The following is a 23007-nucleotide window of genomic DNA, read 5'->3' on the forward strand; positions in this document are numbered from 1 at the left end:
GGCAGGGAGTGAGATAATGAAGTAGGACTACAGGCAACAGAAAAAACAAATACAAAAACACAGGCATATTTCCTAGCATGTGCGAGGTCCTGGATTCTACTCCCATCACTGCAAAACAAAACCAAAAAATATATAGATGCATAAAGTATGCCAGGGGAACAGAAACTAATGTGAAGACTCAAAGGGATGATATTGCAAGGGTACAACTACAGAAAAATGGCTTCTAGACTTAAGAGCATTGTCTTTAAGTATAATAAATGCCATGAACTAATAGATTACTTGAACTCAAGAGGAGTTTAGAAATTGATTATGCAGTCTAACCACCAGAACTAAGAAGACTGGTAGAAACAAAATTAAAACTAAGAGCATTTCCTCCCAAACAAGCACCCACCTCCATAGACAAGAATCCTTCTGCTGTTGAAATAGCTAGAATGCTGAATTATAATTTATAGCAAAGTTTCTGTTCTGAAGGGCTCAGATGAGATGAGTCACACTGAAATGTCTACGCATTGCGGCCCATGGGAAAGTATGCAAATTCGAAGACAAGGAACCACATTCTGTTACTAAAGTACTCAACTACTCATGAGTTTGCACCGTGTGGCTGCTTGTGAACTACTACCTATGGCCTTGTTTGATATGTTATATTTTGTGCTCACAAGTCAAAGTTCTTGTAATTTCTACTAGATATTCTTTCTTGGCTGTAGGCCTGGTAGATTTTTTTTCCCCTCATCTCTATAGATTCAACTCTACATTCTTTTCAGTTGTCACTGAGAATCAGCCTATCCTCAATTATGGTAAAGTTTCATTTTAAGCATGTGAGGAAAATCACAGCATGTGGATTCAGATCTACTATAACAGTTATATAATCTGTTTGAGTTTTCCTTTTTATGAGAGAACTATAAGGTAAAGAGAGGCTCTGAGAAGACTCATAAATTATTCAGAAAGCTTTAAAATATTAGTTTGGGTCAGGAAAGAGATACTTGAGAAACTGGAAGTCTTTAAATTTATGGAAGATTTTTTTATAAGATTTTGGAAACCAAGTTGTTTTCTTCATTAATGGCAAAGAATGGAGAAAAGCTGTAGGAAAAAAGAATTTCCTAGCAATGAGGGTGATTAAGTATAAATATATTTTTTAAGAATCAATCAGTTGAGCCAGGTGTGGTGGTGCACGCTTGTAATCCCAGCATTCAGGAGGCTGAGACCGGAGGATCATGGTTCTCAGACAGTCTCAGCTACTTAGTGAGGCCCTCTGCAACTCAGTGAGACCCGGTTTCAAAGTTAAGAATAAAAAAAAAAAAAAAAAATAGGGCAGGGGGTGTAGCCCGGAGGTCGAATGCCCCTGGGTTCCATCCCCAGACCCGCGGGAAAAAAAAAAAAAATAGAATCAATCAGTTTTCTGTCTGGCATGTTGTTACACACCTGTACTTGAGAGTCTGAGACAAAAGAACTATTGATTCAATATCAGATTCTGTAACTTAGTGAGCCCCTCTCTCAAAATAAAAAAAATAAAATAAAATAGGGTTGGGGGTATAGCCTGGAGATAGAATGCCCCTGGGCTCACTCCCTAGTACCAAAAAGTAGAAAGAAAGAAAGAAAGAAAGAAAGAAAGAAAGAAAGAAAGAAAGAAAGGAAGGAAGGAAGGAAGGAGAGAGTTTTCATGCCTGTGGATGTAGTTTAATAATAGAGTGCTTGCCTAGCGTGTAAAAGGCCCTGGGATTAATCCCCAGTATTGAAAATTAAAGAAACCATTCTTTCCTACTTTTCATTAAAATAAGCATACACTATCTAGACTTCTATGGTTTTCATCTTCCTTGAAGATTAGAGGGTATGTAAGAATAAAAGCAAGATTTTTAATTGAACCCATACTGTGTTCCAGAAGCTACTCAAGATCTTTTATATGTGGTGTCTCATTTGTTAATATCAACACAATGGCATCATTGCCATTATCAACCCCGTCTTACAGAGTTGGCATAGTTTGTCCCATATCACAAATATGGGGGGGTAGTCTATTTCACAGCTATGCTTAGAAAGTTCTGGTAACTTTTGATTAGCATTTTAATGAGGCAATATTGTAGAATCTCTTACATGAGACATTTCATAAATCTTATAATACTGATGCTGTACATGCTTATTAAGCACCAAACTTCTTGTGCAGGTCAAGTGCGTTCTCTAGTTTGTTTTTGGGTTGAGTCAGAGGCATGCAACTCACTTGTGTTTGTATATAAGCTAACCAGAGCAGTGAGCTGCTGAGCTGACTGGTATCCCAGAGGTATGTGAGTCTCAGTAAAAACCTTTGGGGTAAAGAATGTGGAGTTTGATGTTCTTGCAAGGCAGAACAGTTGACTCAGGATCACCAAAGGAAGGGAAATAAAGCCTAGGCACTTCTATAAAACGGAAAATTTTAAATGATATTCATTTATTGGAAGGGTTTCTGAAAAGCTGTGTTCACCAGCCCTGGAAGGCTACAAGAAATGGTTTCTAGTATGTGTGAGAAAGCAAGAGGAAAAAAAAAAGTAAATGTAAACTTTTTTTGTGGAAGGAACATTTCCAAGATAAAAAAAAATTAAAATGAAGCTAGAGAAAAACTAGGAAACAAAGAGGATTTCAGATTAATAAGGGGAGACAATGAGAGGAGGAGGAGATTCAGGGAGAGAGGTGGAAAGAAGAAAGGAGAGATATGATGATGGAAACAATTCCAGTAATCTTTTGTTCACACAAGAATTCATCTGTATCTCAATGCAAATAGTGTCTGTGGAGAGGGAGAGAAGGGTGGAACCCAGAAGAAAACATACAAGTGTTGGGTGCATGTATGTTTTTGTCACTCTGAACTCACTATGGTGAAATATTATAATGTACAAATTTTAAAAAAGGAAGAAATAATTATGTATTTATTTGTTTATTTACTTACTTATTATTTAGGTGGTATTGGGGATTGAACCCAGGGATATTCTACGTTCAAGCTCTACCCTCAGTCCTATTTTATTTTTATTTTTTAACAGGGACTTGCTAGATCAACAAGAGTCTCACTACTTGCTGAGCCTGTCCTCAGACCTGTAATCCTCCAGTCTTGGCCTCCCAAGTACTGGGATTAAGGGTGTTTCCCACTGTGCTCGTCTAAAAAGCACTATTTAAATTTTAAATATATTTACATGAAACTGTTCCTGGTTAAGTGATATTTCTGGGCAGCTAGCAGTGATGTGCAAAATTATCCTGTGGAAGCAGTGGCAGAAATGAACTTCACCTTGAAGAAAAGCTCAAAATCAGAGTGTACCAAGAGGCCAGGTGCAGAGGCATCCTGGTAACCCTGGTACTTGGGAGGATGAGAAAGGAGGATCTCCAGTTTGAGGTCATATTTCTTAAAGTATAGCACTTATATCGACAGTGGCTTCTCATCATAAAAACTGATGACAGAAGAGATTAGATAAGATTTTTTAAATACTGAAAGAAAACTATTGTCAAACTAGTAATCAATAGTACATATAAAGTGTAAGCTAAATATGGATAATTCAGGAAGATATTAAAAGATTAAATATGTTTATCTTGTACTCTGTTGAAACACTCTTAAGTATATATATTATGAAATAATTTTAATCCATAAACAAGGTTTAAGATGGCAAAAATAAAAGAAAAAACTGTTATCATTTAGGGGCTATTATAAGTAAGTTTTGATTCTAAAAATAGATTAATAACAATGGTGATAACAATAATGACTGATTTAGTTGTAGATAGAATTATTACATCAAGATAGACCTATAACACCATAAGATAATAAGATAAAATATTAGTAGTATAGATGAGTTCAAAAATAAACATATATAGCAACTTGAAAAGCTAATTGAAATAAAAAGGATGATTTCAAGTATCAGTACTTACCATGAATCATAAATAATGTGATACTGTATGTAAGTAATAGGATAAGAAAGCCAAAAAAACATAATTATATGCACACGTATTATCTATTTTATTTTATTTTTGTGGTACTAAGGATGGGACCCAGGGACCTTCTACCTCCAAGATATACCCCTATATTTTATTCTTTATTTTGAAATAAGGTATCACTAATTTGCTGAGAGCCTCACTAAGTTGCTGAGGCTGACTATGAACCTGCATTCTCCTGTCTCAGCCTTCCAAGTACTGGAATTATAAGCTTGTGTCACCAAACCTAGCTACACTTAGGATCTAGAGATATGACTTTGGGATGTGACACGACAATAGGGAAAAGATAAACAAATAAATAAATTTTATATGCACATATAGAAAACAGTTTCTACTCTTGTTCTGAAATACCAGAAAACCAGAAACAACTTGAAGACATTTGTGAAGAGAAAGAAATCAAAATTGCCTATAAGAAAATGTAAAACAATATATTAAAGAACTTAGAATAAAAACATTTTAAGATATAGTATTTACTAATATAAAGGAAAATGTGGATAAATTTCAATACATTTAAATATTTATGAAGGCTCTGAATGATAAAATGAATAAAAAGACAAGTCAGAGATTGGGAGCAGATATAGTCAAAGGCTATAAAAAAAGACTGAGATCTATAATACTAACATACTTCCATGAATCAATAAGAAACATATAACCATATTTTAAAATGGGCAAAGGCTATAAACAGAAAGAAGTTCTAATGGCCAATAAACATGCGGAAAGATATTACATGTCACTAGTAATCATGAAAACATACAACAAGACTATAAAGAGATAATATTACATGTTGTGATTGGGGAAAACTATAAAGTCAGATTGTACTGTATCATCTAAAATAGAGAAGTCTGATGTCTCACTAAGTTGCAGAGGGCCTAAGTAGCTGAGGCTGGTCACGAACCTAGTATCTTCCTGTCTCAGTCTCCTAAGTACTGGGATTACAAGTGTGTCTCACCACACCCAACTAGTTTTGCCCATTAATAACTAAAATAATTGGACTTATTATTGAAGTAACTAAAAATATGTGTCTACATTTTTCTATACCTAGGTGTTTCTGGCGCAAAAATATTTCTATGACTGGGCTGGTTTGTATACATTGATATGCATAAAGTTTTATAGTCACCATTTTCTCTAATGGTCATAGGGATAAAACATACAAGAAAATTTAGCTATTTCTTTTTTACATATACTGGCACTAATTACTGTACTTTTCCCTGCTAACATTTATTATTGAATTAATATCAGATAAAAAGCAAGGAATGTCAGTTTCTTCCTTGAGCATGTCCACATCTTTCTGTGTGTGTGAGAGAGAGACTGGGAATTGAACCCAAGACCATTCTAACTTTTAGCTATAGGCACAGCCCTTATTTTTACATATTTGTTTTGAAATATGGTCTCATTAAGTTACTGACAATGGCTTTGAACCTGTGATCCTCCTGTCTCAGCCTCCCAAGTATTGAGATTATAGGCTTTTATCACCAATCCCAGCCTTCTACATGAGTTTTACATTATCTGTTACAATTCCATTCTGTATTGTATTTCTTTATACATCTGTATCCTAAATATTTCAATGCTCCATTAGAGAAGGGATTGTATTTTATTTGTTTGGAAAACTCTAGCATTTAAAACTGGGTGTCATGGTGCACGTTTGTAATCCCATTACTTAGGCTGAGACAGGAGGATCATAGGTTCAAAGCCAGTCTCATCAGCTTAGTGAGGCTCTCAGCAACTTAGTGAGACCCTGTTTCCAAATAAAGTATAAAAATAGGTCTGGGAATATATCCCAGAGGTAGAAGACCCCTGGGTTCCATCTCCAGTACCATAAAAAGAAAAAGAAAAAGATAAAAAGAAAACCCTAGCATTTAGCATGTGGTATGTAGTACATACTGAATAATTTTTTGTGGGAATATTTTTTTTTTTTTGGTGGTGGTTTGGGGGATTGAACCCAGAATGGGTTCTTCCTCTGAGCTATATCCCCAGACCTTTTTCCTTTTTATTTTGAAGCAGGGCCTTACTAACTTGCAATGTTCTGGCCTTGACCATGTGATCCTATTTCAGCAGGCATGCACCACTACACCGGGGGAAAAAAATTGCTTTTATTTTTAATCACATAAGTAATATCAGCAATATGTTCTCATGTAGATAACTCACATGATACATGAAACAAATTATGACTGTTTTTCTTTTCCCCTTTCTACTGCTCCATACAGAGCTGACAGACTTCAACAGCTTGGCATTCCTGTAAATTGAAGTTAAATATTATGTTTATATTATTTCCTCATAAAGTCCAGGTGGTATATAGTCTATACTTGCTGTTTAATAATTGGCTAATATTAGATATTAGCCATAGGCTATCAAATGTGCCTATCAAATATTCAAATAAACTAAACAAAAATCCTTTCATGGGATTAGTTTTATACATTTGTTTATTCATACCGCCACATGGATTATCTTTGGTCTACATTAAACATTGAACCTAGATACCTTTTAAAACTACCAAATTTTAGTTTGTATGGCTTAATTTTGCTACATTTAAAAATTATGTATGCTATATCTGGATTATTTTTTAAGGTAAATCATTCATGCGCTAGGCAGAAAATGCTGCTGTGCAATCCTTAGTGACTTGATTTAAGCATTGCACTTACCTTGGGAATTCAGAGGAGGCTCACATAGTGTGTGTGTCCAGGCATGAACCCAAAGCTGCTTAAAAGGATTAATGTTGCATCTCAAACTCAGCTGTACTGGTAGCTTCTGTCCTATGAAAGGTATTAAAGAGGAAATTATAAAGGAAAGGGGCTATCCAGGCACTGATCATATACAGATGGAAAGTGTCTGAAAAAATTTGTTTTCCTTACACAGCAGAGCCGCAAAAGTTATTTATCTCAATCAGCAGAGCAGTGGTTAGAGACTATTAGGATTAACTGTAGGCAGCTACCACCCTCTTGGTAACAGGTACATCCGCCCACAGAGAGCTCCTCAGAGATGGTTGGATAAATATGGTAATGACTCTATTTAATTGACATTATATCTGTCTTCAACTTTTATAACTCAAAGTTTATTGATACTCTCCTTTTATCTCTTCTAGTCTTTCCTAGTTTATGAATTTTCCTGCTTTGTCACAGACAAATGTGTGTGTGCCTATGTGTGGTACAGGGATATTCTACTACTCAGCTATACACCCCTCCACCCTTTCTATGTTTTTTTTTTTTTTTTCATTTTGAAACAGAGTCTCACTAAGTTGCTAAGGCTAGCCTTCAACCTCCTGTCTCAGTCTCTCAAATACTAGAATTACAGGTGTGTACCATTGCACCTGGCTTTAGACAAATGTATTTTTTTTGTGTGTGGTACTGGGGATGGAACCCAGGGGCATTCTACCTCCAAGCTACACCCCCAACCTTAGTTTTTTATTCTTTCTTTTGAAACAGGGTCTCACGGAGTTGCAAAGTGCCTCACTAAGTATTAGCTGAGGCTGTCCTTGAACCATGATCCTCCTGTCTCAGCCTCCCAAATGCTGGGATTTGGGAGGCTAGACAAATATATTTTGAATATCTACATTTTGCTAAGCATTTGGATGATATAGACTTGGGTTCTGATTACAAGCATCCTATTTCACACTGTGTTTTCTACTTCCAACTATCTATTTAAGAAACTGGAGTTATTGTTGTTATTTTTTTAAGTTGAATCTCAACTGGCATGCCCAATTTATTTTCCAAAAAAATTCCATCCCAGAAAAGTCTATGGAGATTTTTGGTTAGGTATGTGAAGAATATAACTTAATAAAAATCAGTAAACAGCCGGGCATAGTGGCGCATGCTTGTAATCCCCGCGCTTGGGAGGCAGAGACAGGAGGATCACGCAGGTTTGAAGCCAGCCGTGCTGGCTTAATATAATAAAAATATAAAAAAAATAGGTCTGGGAGCATAGCCTGGAGGTAGAAGGGCTTCCAGGTACTCCAGTATCACACACACACACACACACACACACACACACACACACACGCACGCACACACAATCAGTAAACAAAATGATGAAGCATCAAAGATCTCTCCACATTCCAGCTCTTGTGATAATGTTAATTTAGGAAGAAAATGCAAATATTATTTTATGATCTGTCAGTCTCTTAAGAATAAATTAACATCCTTTGATGCCCTTTATGGTATTTGGGGTTGGTTTGAAAGTTCAATAATTTATTACCTCTTCATTGTTTGATTCTATCCTAAAATGTTAAAAAACAAATTTTATATCTTTAGTTTCCTGGGAATTGTTTTCTTCTATCCTTTTATAAAATATACTTTATTCTGTCAGTTGAATACCCTTTGAACTGTAACATGGCTTGAACAAACTCATGTATAGAGATAATGAATACCTTTGGCATCAGAGTAATATCGAGTAAGCTGTGGTCCTGCTGAGAAACTCTTTGAAACCTAAGCATGAGTTATCATGTGTTCATTTGTTAGATTTCTGTGGTCCTTTTTCTCCTAAGAGTACAAGGAGAACTTTGCACGGGGGTTGTCTATGAATGTCAGAAAAAAAAATGAAAGGAAAGTCGTGCTCATGGGAAGTGAGAATGCAGAGTAAAGAAACAGCTAATGGCAAAACCATACTCTGGCAGTTTTCATGACGAAGAAGGAAGAGAATGCTGAGCTGCCCCATGGGTACCCTCTTGGCTTTTCAGAGCATCAGATCATTTCACCATGGCATGTGTGCATGTTGAGCACTAGAGCTTTCTGTTCACCACTCACATGAAGACTTACAATCAGAATCACAGTCACATAGGTCAGGTAGGGGCTTGAAGGATCAGCTGCCCACTTGTCTTAATTTGCAGTTGAGGCAAATCAAGCCTAGAGAGAATAGGGGACAGGTTAGAGTCAGAAAATAGATCATTTATTTCTACAGTAAACACCCATTGAAGATGTTGTACTAAGCACTGCTCTTTGCACCAGGTGATGTTTGTGAGTGGCATGGACATGAGTTCCTCTGACCAGCATCCTCTCCTCACTGCTTTGTTGTAACTCCAGTTGCCTATGAGGCAACTGATACACTTTACAGTCTATTCTTTTTGTTGACTGAAGACCCAGCTCTTTAAAGGCATAGACCTCAAGTGAATCTGTTGAGAGGGGCTCTTTTTCCAAGTGTCTACAAGTGTGTTGACAGTCATTGATCCCTATGTGCCGCTCCTAGGGCACTTTGGCCAGATGAGCTTGAGAACATCTGCTGGATTTAGTTCATGTGTCACGGGGCGGGGGGTCAAGTTTTCCTTGCTAGCATGAACAGTTTATTTTTTTATCTTTTACTAGAATTGGCAAGAGGTTTAAACATTATCTATCATAGGAGGAAACGTTTGCCTCTTAAAATTGACATTACCTTAAAAGTGCCTCATGTGATAAGCTAAACTCCAGTAAGATAAAGTTGGAAATTCCTAATGTTAGAATCAAATGTGAAAATTCTTCAAAGAAACCTGATTAAAAAGGTGTCATAAATCTACCTTCCCCAAGGTGGTATTATAGTTGTCCGTTTAACACTGGATGTCATTGCAAGTAAACTTGGGGGGGGGGGGAGAAGCAGGGAGAGCATTGCTCTGTTTTAGCTTAAAGGTAGCTTTAAACCCCTTTCCATCCCTCAGTCTTTATGATAAAAATTTGTTCTGTATAAAAGGCTTCAGTTCTTTTGGAGGTAAAGCCAATTCACTTGGAAAACTAAGGACCTTCATTGAGGCAATTGGAAGGATACTTAATCCTGCTCACTTTGCCCTTTGTCCTGGGTCAGTCTCCAAAGAAACAAAGTGCTTCTCTTGCAAGCTGTGGATAAGGCTGGCTGCTGGGCAGGAATGCGACTTTCTGTGGACCACACGAATTGATGAGGGGGCAAGGGAGGGTTGCCTGTGATTTGCCCTGCTGCCCAGGAGTGGTCTTAGAGATTTCAGTGGTATTTGGGCTCCAGAGACACCTGTTTGTGCCTGTAGAGCCAGATCCCTGATGGCTCTGCCTCTCCCCGTGCCTGGCAGCTCCTGTATTGGCTGATTTACCTGTGAGGCTGTGTGTGGATCTGTCTTTACACGGCCACTGCTGCCAGCACGTACTTACTGTCAAGACGGAGGGAAGCCAAGCGAGTGTGCAATGGCCTGAACCCGGAGAGAGCCCGAGGTGAGCTGCCCTTTGGTTGGCCATTGACTGCAGCTTCCCTTCCTCCTGACACTCATGGAGTTCAGTGGCAAGGGTGCCGAAGAACCGCAGACATATACTTAACCAACTGGATGTGTGTGAGCCGGCTCCGAAGGCAGCGCAGCCTCACCCGGACCTCCTGCTGGCAGGATGTAAATATACCTGCAGCCTGGCCAAACAGGACTGCCTTTCCCCCAACCCCTCCCTCCTCCCGCCCTCTCCCTCAGCTCACCAGCATGGGAGGAACTGAGAAAGCAACAGCCTGCAAATGACAGCTCCAGCCTGATTCCGCTCCTCTCTGAGAGAGCCGAGGTGGGAAGTTGATTGTGCAGCAGCTTCTTTGTGAATTCCTGCCACTGGCATCGCTATGTTTGCCTCTATCTGGTATGCCAAGAAGCTGGGTCGCAGGTTCGTGCACAATGCCAGGAAGGCGAAGTCAGAGAAGGTATGGAGCGAGTGGGAAGGAAGATTGCCTTTCTGGTTTGCCAAGTGCCTGCTCTAGACTGTTGGTCTGAGTACAGACGCAGTCTTCCTTAGCTGGGGATAAGGACCTGCCTCTCACTGGGAATGTGGTCCATGCTACTTAGAGAAGGGGTAACTCTTAGAGCCCAGCTCCTTTGGATGGAGCATTTAGGGTTATGCAGGATCACTGGCTATTCAAAATATTCGGTGTCATTGTCAATTGACAGACTGTCTCAGGAGAGACTTAATATTCCTTTAAAATTACATAGGATGCAAGCAATTGAGCAGCTGCGATTTTTGCTTATTCAGGGAGCTCTCCAGTAAACTTGTTGCTGTGCTGCATTATTCTTATCACTGGGAACCTGTGTTCTAAAGAGCATTATCAATACCCATGCCTTTCTCTGGCACAAGTGTTCTAGCTATGCCCTAAGCACACAGCTTTGAGACTTTCAGTAACATTGACCAAACCTTACAGGGGTGCTTAATATTTTTTTTAATCTACAAAATCTTGATTTTTAAAGTGTTTATAATGAACAAAATTATGTACATAATCCGATAGCTGTAGCCATTTGGAGAAAAGCTTTGCATTTCTTTTATTCAGCATGACTCATTTGGGCCAGAAAATCACTATGTAGACCTAATTTATTAGTTATGTTTCTCTAAGAAATTAAAATGGCCTGTATGTCCTAATGTACCATGCAAGCTAAGACACAACTGAAGATGACTGTCTACCTCTCTAATTTGCCCAGTGTTTTCTAAGACACTAGCCAAACTGTCATATTTAGGAAATCAGTATACAATTTGATAGGTGCTAGGGAAACTTCCAAAGGTAGTAAAAATTTTGTGAAAGTGATATTTTCTATAGTAGTCTGAGGATGTGATATTTAGTTCTGTGTCCTTTCTGCTGGCTGTATACTAGTGATTGACCTGGAGTCAGCCCTCCAGGTCTGTGGCACAATCCTTTCTTTCAACTATACAAAAATGCTTTCAGTTTTACTCGCTATTTCTTCAGAACAGGCATGTTGATAAACAATAATTTAGTGATGATAAGCCAAGATATAGCTGTCTGTAATGTGAAAATATCACTGGAGTTCTATAGCTTTGTAGAATATCCAGCTCTGAGGGTTTTAGAATGATAACTGTCTTGTTATTTACTAACGTTTTTGGTGGTGGTGGGAAGGGTTGGGTAGAATTGGTTTATTCCACAGTTTACAGATCACAGGTAAAACAATTGCAAAACTACCATGTTCCAGTATCACATATATTAAACAGTTGTTTTATCTTTTTGTCTCAAGTAATTTTTAAGGAGAGACTTTTAAGTAGGTCTTTTATTAAAGCAAATGTTTTGAAAGAGTGTCTCTTCCTTTAAAAATTATAGGCTGTATGGATGAGAGAACTGTCAGAGACCACAAATGGTTCTGAAAGCCACTGGGAGAAAATGCTTTATGCCAAATTAGTATACAAAAAAAAAAGTTAGAGCTTCCAGGGCCACTAAATTCAGGCTTGCACCTGAATATGGGAAATGGTAGCTCTCTGGAATTCAGTGTGTAGAGCTAAGAAGGATGTTAACCCAAAGAAGGGACATAGGTTTTTGCTTCTTGGGGGTGGGAAGAAACTGATAGGTAAGGGCCCCTGATAGTCCCCTTTATTTCTGAAATGGCTAATATAAGAGGCAAAGCTGAGCATAAAGATTTTAAATTCTTTGTCTTACTGAGAGAGTAGGATACATTCAAGTAAAAAATCAGCATCAGAGAACTGAAGTTTTACTCTAAGAGGGTTAAAGACCAAAGGGAAAATTACTAACTCTAATGCCCTGTGCTAGCCAAGAAGGTGGGGTGGGTGGAGTTAATTTTGAAGGCTAGGTGCTGATAAGCAACATGAAAATAGCCTCTTTCCCCCATGAAATTTGTATTCACAAAGCTCCTAAAATAAATTAAAAGGTGTGTTACCCTGAAAAATGTAGGCATTCAGCTGATGCCTGGTGAATGGAAATAATTTATTTTTTTCTGTGTATCTAATTTTATCATGTGGCTTCTTCAAACCAACGATTGTGAATTGCTATTTTCATCTAAGAATTCAGTAATATAGTTTGGGAAGATAGTTAACAAATAATACTACAAGTTGAATTAATTCAAATAAAGTATTTCGGCAACACCAAAGATAATGTAGTTGCATATGGTGTGGGGTAGGAAGTGCTGCTAATGATATGTGGTCATGGTTTTATCATCAAATAGAGGAAGATGTATGAGATAACATTATTATTGATTTTTATTTGGAAAAGGAATAGCACATTGTGAAATAACTATGGACAGATTAAGAATATATTTTAGGATTTGGGAGATAGGTGGGATAAGTCTTAAACATGGGAAATGGTTGTGATTTTTAGTGCCCTCTGTAAATTTTGGCTTTCTCTCCCTTCTACTCTAATTAAACAACCTACACTAGTCTTACTCTTTTGTTTCTATTTTAACATTCAGGTACGGTCTGGGAAGTATTTTCCTCCAGGCTGGGGTTAAATAAAAAGCTAATTGGGAATGTGCAAATCTAAATGCCATTCTAAACACACAGTATGTCTTAGTTTTGGTTGCCCAGTCTACATTTTTGCCTCGGCTAATGCCAATAGAATTCAGTGGCATTGTATAATGTCCATCCAAATGATCACTATAATTTTATTAACAATAGCATCCATTCACACACCTTGTGCATTGGCTCCTGTTTATAGAAGCTTAAATTTCATCTTTGTGACAATCCTATTAGATACAAAGTATTCTTCTGGTATCCTTGAGAGTAGCTAGCCCAAGGTCACAGTATGAGTAGTAACTGTCAGGGTCTGGATTTGAAACTAAGTAAGCCCGAGCTCTTGTAAGACTGTCTCCTGGAGTTTCAATCACTGTCTTCCATCCACTCTCCTGGATCCACTCTCCTAGGTCCCCTACCAAGGCCTTGTGACAATAAGATTAAACATTCCTTCTTATCTTGTCCCTCTCTTTTATATCAGAATTCCAAAGTCATAAGGTTTACAGTATCAAAAGTTTCTGATTCTGTAACTCAACCCCCTCATTTCAGATAAGACTATAACTAAGCTATTAATCTTCAATAGACAATTGTCTGTATTCTTGTTAAAGATTTTGCACTCTAATACCTCTTTATTTGGATAAATGTGGCAAGGTATTATCTTGGCATCTGTTATTCCTTTGAAATAACTTGTAATTGTCGTATCCTTGTAACCTAAACATTGGCATTTGTACTCATTGCTGATTTCTATAGTGTCCAAAGATGCTTTTCATCAAAAAGGACCCAAATGCTTGGCAATTGTAGATGTGCTTTCTTTTTTAAGTGAGTCAAAGATGTGATTCATGTTGCCATTTTTCTAAAAAGAAAAGCAAGAGGCTCTTTGTTATTCTTTCATTAAAAAGATAGTTCATTCATACCAGCAAGTTCTTTGAACAAAATTATTTTAAAAGTAATAATATGAAATTAAGACTTCTTGGCTTCAATAAAACACCTTTATTCAAATAATTAATCCTTTTATTGACCCTGTGTAATTAATTCAGAAGTCAGTGCTTTACTGTTATGGCTGTTGTCACATTTTAACTTAAATTGCTTAATTTAGTCAATCTCCAGATTGTGTTACTCTCAAAAGCTGGCTGAAGAAGCTTTAAGATAAATTGAAAATGCAGTTTCTGGTGTCATAATAATATACAAGAGTATTAAAGTACTTAAAGTTGTGAATCTTCATCCTCAGCAATTTATGGTTTCTTTAACTTATTTTTTTTTTAAATTCGGTGTTACTTGTTTTTAAGTGTACAGAATAGAAATACATGCATGATATCCTTAGAAAAGGCTAGTATCAATATTCTTCATTCAAAAGACACAACTGTGGGTGAGCTTGGCAGTGATATGTAACCTACAGGTGATGTAACTGAGCTCACATATCCTGAGGTTACGATAGATTCACCTTGGGGAACTTTTCTGAGAACCAACACACTAGTTCTACCTTCCTCCCTATCTAATCAATAACACATTAATTCAACATTAACTAAAATGAAGAAATAACCTAGTTATGTGTTCTCTGTCAGTATAATGAAGGAGAGAGAACTGTGTCCTTGGAAATCCTGGTACAGTATAAAGAACACTAGGTTAAGGAAAACTAGTCCTATCCTTTGCTTCCCAATCTGAAGACAACCATTTGGCTTATTTGGACTCAATTATTTCATATGTCAGATGGAAATAATATCTGTGCTTCAGGTGTTCTTAGTGTCTTCAGGATAGAAGTCCAAAGCTCTTTTTATAGACTACAAGACCCATCATGATAGAGCTCCTGCTTTTCTCTTTACTATGATACCTGGTCCCTCTTCCATGGGCCCTCTAAACCCAGCCTTCTGAACTACATTTAAATCTTTAAGTGATACAAGCTTTCTCTAGCTTCTAGGATTTTAACTTTAAGCTTAAACTGTTCAGATAATTAGCTGACCAAAGCCTAGCCCCATTCCTCACTAATTCTGCTCCAAACTTAGGTGACATCATCATTACTGGGGAAGTTTTCCCACTTCATTTAAGTCCAGGATGGCTTTTCCATCAGCCCCACAGTAACTTGTGCATTGATTGTAACTATCTTCACTTTTCTGTAATCCTCATTAAGTTTATTAAAATAAAGTCCCTACAAACTTTGTAGGGCCTAATAGAAAGCCTGGCACATGACTATCTTTCATACCTTATTTCATGGATTTTAGGTTGCCACCAGTTGTATGATGGGCCATTATTTTACTTATTACTATAAAAAAGAAAACCGGTGAAACTATAACACATCATTAATTACAAGCTGCGTTTTTATTTCAAAGATGTTAGAATGTGAAAAAAATTCAGCTCAAGAATGAATAAAGCATGGCATAATGCCAAAAGAATGAATGTATTTGCTCTAAGGACAAAATGAGTTAATATATTTATTTCTTTGCATATAATAAATAATAGTTTGCATAGGGAAGTATATTAGTTAATACTAAAATACATCACACAATTTGTCCTGTTATAATAAAATACAACCAACAATATGAGTCATTTTTTTTGGATTTAGGAAGGTAAGCAAATAAAGAGAAGGTGGAAATAAATGTTACAGAAGAAATGGATTAAAAGCTGTAATCATTTGAGAGTCATTTATGTTGCAGAAAAGAAAGCTTAGAGAGCCTCTCAGACTCTTGCTACATATTTTTAGGTCTAAACCACAATGATGTTTAATATTCATTTAATTTGTTCTATGATCTGAGAACTCTGCTAATACAAAGATCATTTCCTAGTGATATAATTACTATAAATTTTTAGAAAGGAAACACATCACCAGTTGTTGACTGAGGCTGGAGACTATATATGGCTCCAAAACTAAAGCCATACATGGTAATTGTTACTCAGTAATTGTTACTCCATGTGTGAGTATTGTGTGTGTGTGTGTGTGTGTGTATACACATATATATGTATTTGTGTTCTACTACTACATATATATACATATGTATGTGTAGATAGATAAATGGATAAATTCATGATTGCAATTAGGTATCAACTTGATTTTTTCTGTGAAAAATTCACTTGAATAAGTGAATTTAAATGTAAAATCTGAAATTTAGCTTAAGCATTAGGAGAAATGTCCTGATGTTGAAGATTTGCCAACACTTGGTGAATGATGGAATCTTCCTGTGTCTATTTTTGCCTCTGGGTAGACTGAGGAGTAGTCTGACCTGGAGAGAGGAATGGACAGATTGTCCTATCAAGTCCCTTTCTTAGAGCCTAGCGAGTGTCTGCAAGCTCCGGGATCGTGAGCAGCAGCATGACTCAGCGTCAGTGTCAGCCTAGCTGTGATGACAAAGAGGACAGGTGTTTGTCCATGCTGAATGCAGCCCTGCAGCTCTCTCCTCTCATCTGGAGGGCAGATCAAACTGCAAGATGAACAGTAGTACCTGTACTGAGGGTCCACAAACACATACACTGCTGCCCACCCTGGCCAAAAACAAGGCACAGCTTTTGTTTAATCAGTAGAGGAAAACAGAAGGAAAGGACAGGATCAGAGAGAAATGGACAAAATGAAGTCAGGGCTGAGTAGGCTGAAGAGAAAGGACACAGGTCACAAAACCACTGTAACTGTTATTAATTGTGCTGATGAGTTTTGGTCAACTTGCTCAAGTATTATGTCATGCACTTTACATGTGTCATTTCACTGAGTCCTTACTACCAACGTCTGAGTTAATTTTATCCTTAACCCCATTTTATAGATGAAGAAACTGAGGTATACAATATTAAGGGATTTAACCAGATTATAAGTGGTGCAGTTTGTATTCAGGGCCAGGTATTACTGAATCGGTAGCCTGTAACCCATAGCGCTCATAACATGTGCTTCCCCCTTTCTTGGGTTAGGCAGATATCTGACGTAGACCTCTAAACAAGATCTGAGTTCTTAATATGGGTCTTTCAGAAACCAGCTATCCAAATAATCTTACTTCATTCCAGTTTACAGAACTTTGGTTGCATGATGCTTTTGTTATTGTGTTGTACCCTTTATGGCTTTTTTATGTCCCCAGCCTATGACTTAAGAATGGTCTCCTTCTACCTGGTATCTTTGAGGGTATTATATTGAGTGATGGAGATGAGCAGAGAAATTCTTCAGCCAGCAAGATTAGTTTAATCATAAGGATCATTATAGAGATAAATTTGATAATCAGATGATCCACATGTCTTATTTGTACATGCATATATGTATATACATTTACATATGAAGCTCCCCTTTCTCCCTCCTCCCTCATTCTTGTTCTGTCTCTTGCTCTTGCTCTGGCTCAGTAGACGCAACAAAAAGGCAGCAGGTGAGGAAGGTAGAGCTCATTAAAAAAATAAGCCCTGCTTGAACCTTGATTGTGCACTTTCCAGCCTTCGGAACCAGGAGATACAAATTCTGTCATTTAAGCCATTTTATCTATGACTTTTTGTCATAGCAGCACAAGAGAATTGAGGCCCTACTTCCCGTAATGACCATATGTGATGCTATCCAGTAAGCAAAGATTAGGGTTTCCTCAGAGGTGAAAAGGTAACCGCTTCAGTGCTATTGTTCCTGTTGCTTTAGTTTCAAAATATGCTAATTCTAAAACACACATAGTCTCTGTGAAGTCAATATCACCTGATTTTTTGAAGAGCTAGAAGAAGTCATTAAAAATGATAAAACATGGAGAGAAGTAGAGAGTAAGGCAAATGGATGAGCTGCTTTTTATAATCACCTTGCCTATCTTCAGACTCTGTTGTCCAACCCATAAGGTAAGAGAAACAAATGTTAATATTCATCTAGCAGGCTTGAAAAAGGCAAATAACACATGAAATTCCTATTTTTTGTTTTATTCCCACTTGTCACAGCATAGTTTACTCTGATTTATGAGCAGAATTCTTTGGTTTTCTATACCATCCACTCCACAGTTCCACCAAATTGACTGTGGGAGAAAAGTTCACAATGAGGAGGGTTTTGGACTTTTTATTAGGATTTGAAGCAAGGCCTGACAAAATGAGCACTGTCCAAGGTAGGAGGTCAAGTTCATGAACTGCTTTCTTTTTTTAGCAACACAGTATTCTCATTTGACATGAAAAATTCTGGTGCTTTCCCTGCATGGGAAAAGATGAAACCAATTTGTGGGAGAGGAAAAAGTATTTTGAGGTTGGGAGAATTTAAGGGCTGGTGCTTGGGAAAGTATAAGAAAAATAAAGAAAAGGAATATTTTCTTACTTTCTCCATTCTGGCCAAGGATTTACTTTCCTTTGTATTCTAAGCCCCTTATATAGGGTCTTTGTCACCTTTTTTAGCTTATTATTCATCCATTTTGTGAATTCCCTCAAGAACAGCATGGCAATAAAAGACTTTAGACCTAGGTTCAAATCTTACACAGCATTTTACTGGTTAGGTGACCTTGAGCATATAAATGCATTTCCTTGATGACTGCTGCTCTCATGTATTAAAAGTGGTGATAACCACCCTTGGCTGCTTTTTTTTTATTAAATTAAAACCTGCATGTACAATATCTAGGCTATTCTAAAAACCTTAACATCTTCCTTCCTTCCTTCCTTTCATCCATCATTTGAATACTCAATCTCGTTCCAGAGGGGATGTACGACAGTCTTTCGTAATTCCTGCCTTAGTGACATCTCTTGTTCTACTTCTCCTTTATACTTCACAATGGATTTGCTCTTCTCTCCTTGTTTTACTGAATGACAAGATGAATAATTATATCTCATTATTGGCTATAAGGGGAAAAAGTGGCAGGTGAGGTGGTGCACTCCTATAATTTTAGTATTTTGGAGGCTGAGACGTAGGATTACAGTTTTGAGGCCAAGGTGCAGTAAATTAGCGAGATCCTCTTTCAAAATTAAAAAAAAAAAAGGGCTAGGAGTTTAGCTTAGAGGTAGGACAACCTAGATTCAATCCTCAGTATCACAAAAAAGCATAGGATAACTCAGACAAACATCTTAACAAGTGAAAATTTTTAGTATACTGACTTTGAGGAAAATTTTTAAAAAGTATATTCAAGACCATACTTATAGAAGTCTCACCCCCTACCACTGCCTCTTTCACACCTTCTTTTTCTTAAAATAACCCAATCAAATTTTAAGAGAGATCCCCTGTGTTTTGTGAATTCAGTCATATCATTTCTCATTTGAAGTAAGTGATACGTGCTCGATGACTGGAGGCGCTTGTCTCCCTGCCGGTAAATGCATCCCATCACCTCTGGAGCTTTATTTCAAGTCTTGGCAAAAGAAGAGTAGACTTCCATGCAATGTTACATTGAACTTTAGAACCTGAAAAAGACCTTCCTTTCATTGAAGATAATAGCAGCACTAATGGACATTTACAGAATCCTTACTATGGGCTGTTCACTATTCTAAGATTTTACACATCCTAACTCAGCCAGTCCTCACAATGACCTCTGTGTTCAGTAGTATTACAGGCACATTTTTTTACAGTGAGACACAGGAGGTCAATTGTGTTCTAAGATATGTAGTTAGCATGTTTGAAAGGCAGGATTCAGATGCAGGTCAGCTAGACCTGAGCCCACGGTACTTTATTACTTTCTCCTGCTTTCCAAATGAGTAAGTTGAGTTTCCAGGAAAGATAGATAAGGTTTGGGGATTTTTTTTTTTCTCCAATATCTTCCAGTTCTTCTGGTCAAAATCTGGGTTTGGGGCCAATTGATCAGCCTCCCTGGGTCTATGACTTTACATTTTTATCAAATCTCAAGTTGTTTTTATACACTCACCTTTGTAGTTTTTGATGAACAGCAGCTACTGATTTTCTTTCATTTCACTATATTATATGCATATTTCCAATATTGATATCAATAATTTGTGCTGATATTTTCATTAAGTAATTGATCTAACTACACTATGACTACAGAGCCCTCCAGTTTAATTTGAGGGGAAAAAAAGTCATACAACCGGATGGCATTTGGAAAACAATTCCACACCAGTGGCTGCATTAATTGCTGCTTTGGGTGCTCCTGCTGTGAATCGAATGGAGCCACTTTGGATCTATTTCTTAGAAATAACCATCTTTATTACCTCTGCTTCAGGATGCACACTTTTGAGATTTTAGAGGCAAACCTCTCTACTAATCTGTTTCTCTTTTACATTTTCATCCAATAAGTAATCCATTTTATTGTTACAACTGTTTTCAATGTCCTCAAATTTAATTTATAAAGGGCATGGGATGTTATAGGATGTTTTCGCCTCTTGGTCTCTCTGCACATATATTCTGTTAACTTCCCAAGTGTAACATCTTGAATATCATGTTTAATTTAAATGTGATTCATTATTTTATTAAAGCTGGGTTTTTGTTCTTTGCATATTTCTAGAATTTACAGGAGCTTTATGAAAATGGCTGCTGGAATACATAAATAAGAATTTCCTCTCGTACCAGTCATTTCACCAGCAAGTGTTTTGAAAAAAATGTAGGATAAAATGAAGCCAATGAGATGTGTTTGTTGGCAGTTATGAACTACATATACTGGGCCTGATAGAAAACACATTTAAATGAAATTGTGCTTTTTATATTTCTATTTCTTACACTTCACCTATGTGATTGTCCTGAATAGTTTCAATGATATGTTTTTTTCCCCCATGGTTCCAGGTTGACCCCAGGGAAAGAAAATTTAAATAGGTGAGTTATCTGTAGTCTCTTAAATCAATTAAAATTCAATTTCTTTCAAATTAAATAAAACCTTACTTGCATATTACTATAAATAATGCAGTTCTGGGACTTATAAGGGATTCAGGAAAGATCAAGCAATGGTCCCTAGCCTGGAGAAGTGTAGCTAGAGAGAGAAAAATGCACATAGTCAAAGCAAACTCAGCAAGACCTGTACTGTTTTAGTAGTATAAGCAATGTGTCAGTCTTTCCTTTTTATTTATCCTGCTTTGCTAGAACCTCTTTGCTTTTTTTTTTGCTGAATCTTAGCATTCTCAAGCTGTGGGATCATGCCTGATTACAACCACCTGGTGTATGGTAATTCACAGAGCTCTATTTTCCAACATTAGAATAAAACATACCTGATTGATTCTGCTCTTAGGTAGCACATGGGGACACCTCGAGTATCCTTCTTGAAATAAACAAATGTCTTAAAGAAACTGTTTTTATTTTTAATACTCCTATTAAAATGGATTATTGCAGATGGGTAAAGTATTTAGCAATATGGTTTCAGGATCTAGACTTCCTGGGTTCAAACCCCAACACCATTACTTATAATCTGTCAGACTGTGAACAAATTACTTAAACTTTGTGTGTTTCCATTTTCTTTTCTAGAAAGACAAAGAGTATAGCCAGGTGTGGTGGTGCATGCTAGTAATCCCAGCACTTGGGAGACTGAGACTGGAGGATCGTGGTTTGTGGACAGCCTCAGCTACTTAGTGAGGCTCTTTGCAACTCAGTGAGACCCTACTTCAAAATAAAGAATAAAATATAGGACTGGAGGTGTAGCTCGGAGGTAAAATGCCCCTGGGTTCCATCCCCAGTACCGCCAAAAAAAAAAAAAAAAAAAAAAAAAGACTAACGGTACTTTAAGGGTACTTGTCTTATAGGGTTTTTGTTAGGGTTAAGTATTAGTGATACAGTGGGCATTATCTAAATGCTTGCAAATAATTATAATTAGGTAAGGTATTTAAAAGAAATATTTTGTGATGAGTATAATTCTATGGAACTTCTGATATGGATGGCCAACTTTTCTGATAGTCTGACCCTCATCTTAATTCACAGTAGGAATACTTTGAACTTCATAATCATGTGTCCCACAGCATCAGCGTGGTTGGGAAAGCAAATCTCCACCCTGATGCAGAGACCCTGAGTTGCACTGAACTCTATTTTTGGAAGATGACTCTGATTTAAACACTTGATCTCACCAGAGATGCTAGGATTACTGACATTTGGCTGTTGAATCATTAACTTGAAATTCATCTATCCAAGAGTATCTGCTTTGATATCTGCCCAAGAGAACATCCTCTGAGGAGGTAGGGCAAGGGCTTCTAATTAGTATAATAAACTTCTATCTTTGTGAAGAACCAGCTTTGCTTTTGGAAAGAAATCAATATCCACCATTGCTATTTGTTTCTCCGTGATATGGATACTTCCATGTATTTCTGTGGATTTTAGGTACTGTTCAATGAATGTGAGAGCATTCAAATAGCAGAAGATGTCTTATGCTGAGCATTTCTGATCAGCAGTCCATATCTTTGAATGTGTGTTGCCTCTTCCCATTTCATACCAATTTATAAGTTTTACAGTTTATCACAGGTCAATTAAATAGCAGTTCTTCCTGAAATAGAACTACTTTATTTAAAGGAACCAGATATTAATGTAAATTGAAAAAATTATATAAATTTATTCATTTAATAGATACCTTACAATTCTGGGAAACTAAGGTATGATGGTAACCATGGCCTACTCATAACTCAAGGACTGCAATTCAATAGTGAATGAGAAGGCAGTAAATGAGCAGTCAAAACAAGACTTACTTTTTGATTCTATACATTTCCAGTATCAGTTTTGTACATAGTAAGTCTTTATGAAGTAGCCCACCTCAGACATCGAGAAGATAAAGTGAGTTGGTTGGGAAATTTTTTAACCTTTCTGTGACAATAAACAAATGCCAAGTAGGACATGGACACTATTGAATTTAAAATGAACTACTAAATAACCTAGTGTCTCAAGTGAGACAAAGTATGATTTAGTAATCAAACCTAAATATGATATTTTTAGTGTGATGAAATATATACCTAATGTGGCATTAAATACACTTGCAATATTGGATGGCTATCGCCATTCTCTGTTTCTAAGGTTTTTGAAATTCTAGATGAAAATTCTACCCATATGAAAATTAGTCTTAATATAAAAACATTCACACATTTCCCATTTGACTTTTCACTAAAATTTGCTTTAATTTACAAG

At 37.0% G+C, this 23007-nt stretch overlaps 1 protein-coding gene across 12 annotated transcripts in view; it reads left to right on the forward strand.

Moving 5' to 3' along the window:
• The window catches only part of DLG2 (discs large MAGUK scaffold protein 2), a gene marked incomplete at both ends in the record, with an annotated part of 2113672 nt that overhangs the window by 1126883 nt on the left and 963782 nt on the right, over positions 1-23007 (forward strand). Inside the window, one exon of one of the 12 annotated variants that reach the window (XM_080704553.1) lies at positions 10459-10536. The exons of the other annotated variants lie outside the window; for them this stretch is intronic. Within the exon in view, the coding sequence (XP_080560679.1) occupies positions 10459-10536 (78 nt within the window). Of the gene's footprint in view, positions 1-10458; positions 10537-23007 lie in introns of those variants that run through there. 12 annotated transcript variants of the gene reach the window in all.

Source organism: Muscardinus avellanarius, assembly GCF_963383645.1.
Source record: "Muscardinus avellanarius genome assembly, chromosome: 1".
NCBI classification, from domain to species: Eukaryota; Metazoa; Chordata; class Mammalia; order Rodentia; family Gliridae; genus Muscardinus; species Muscardinus avellanarius.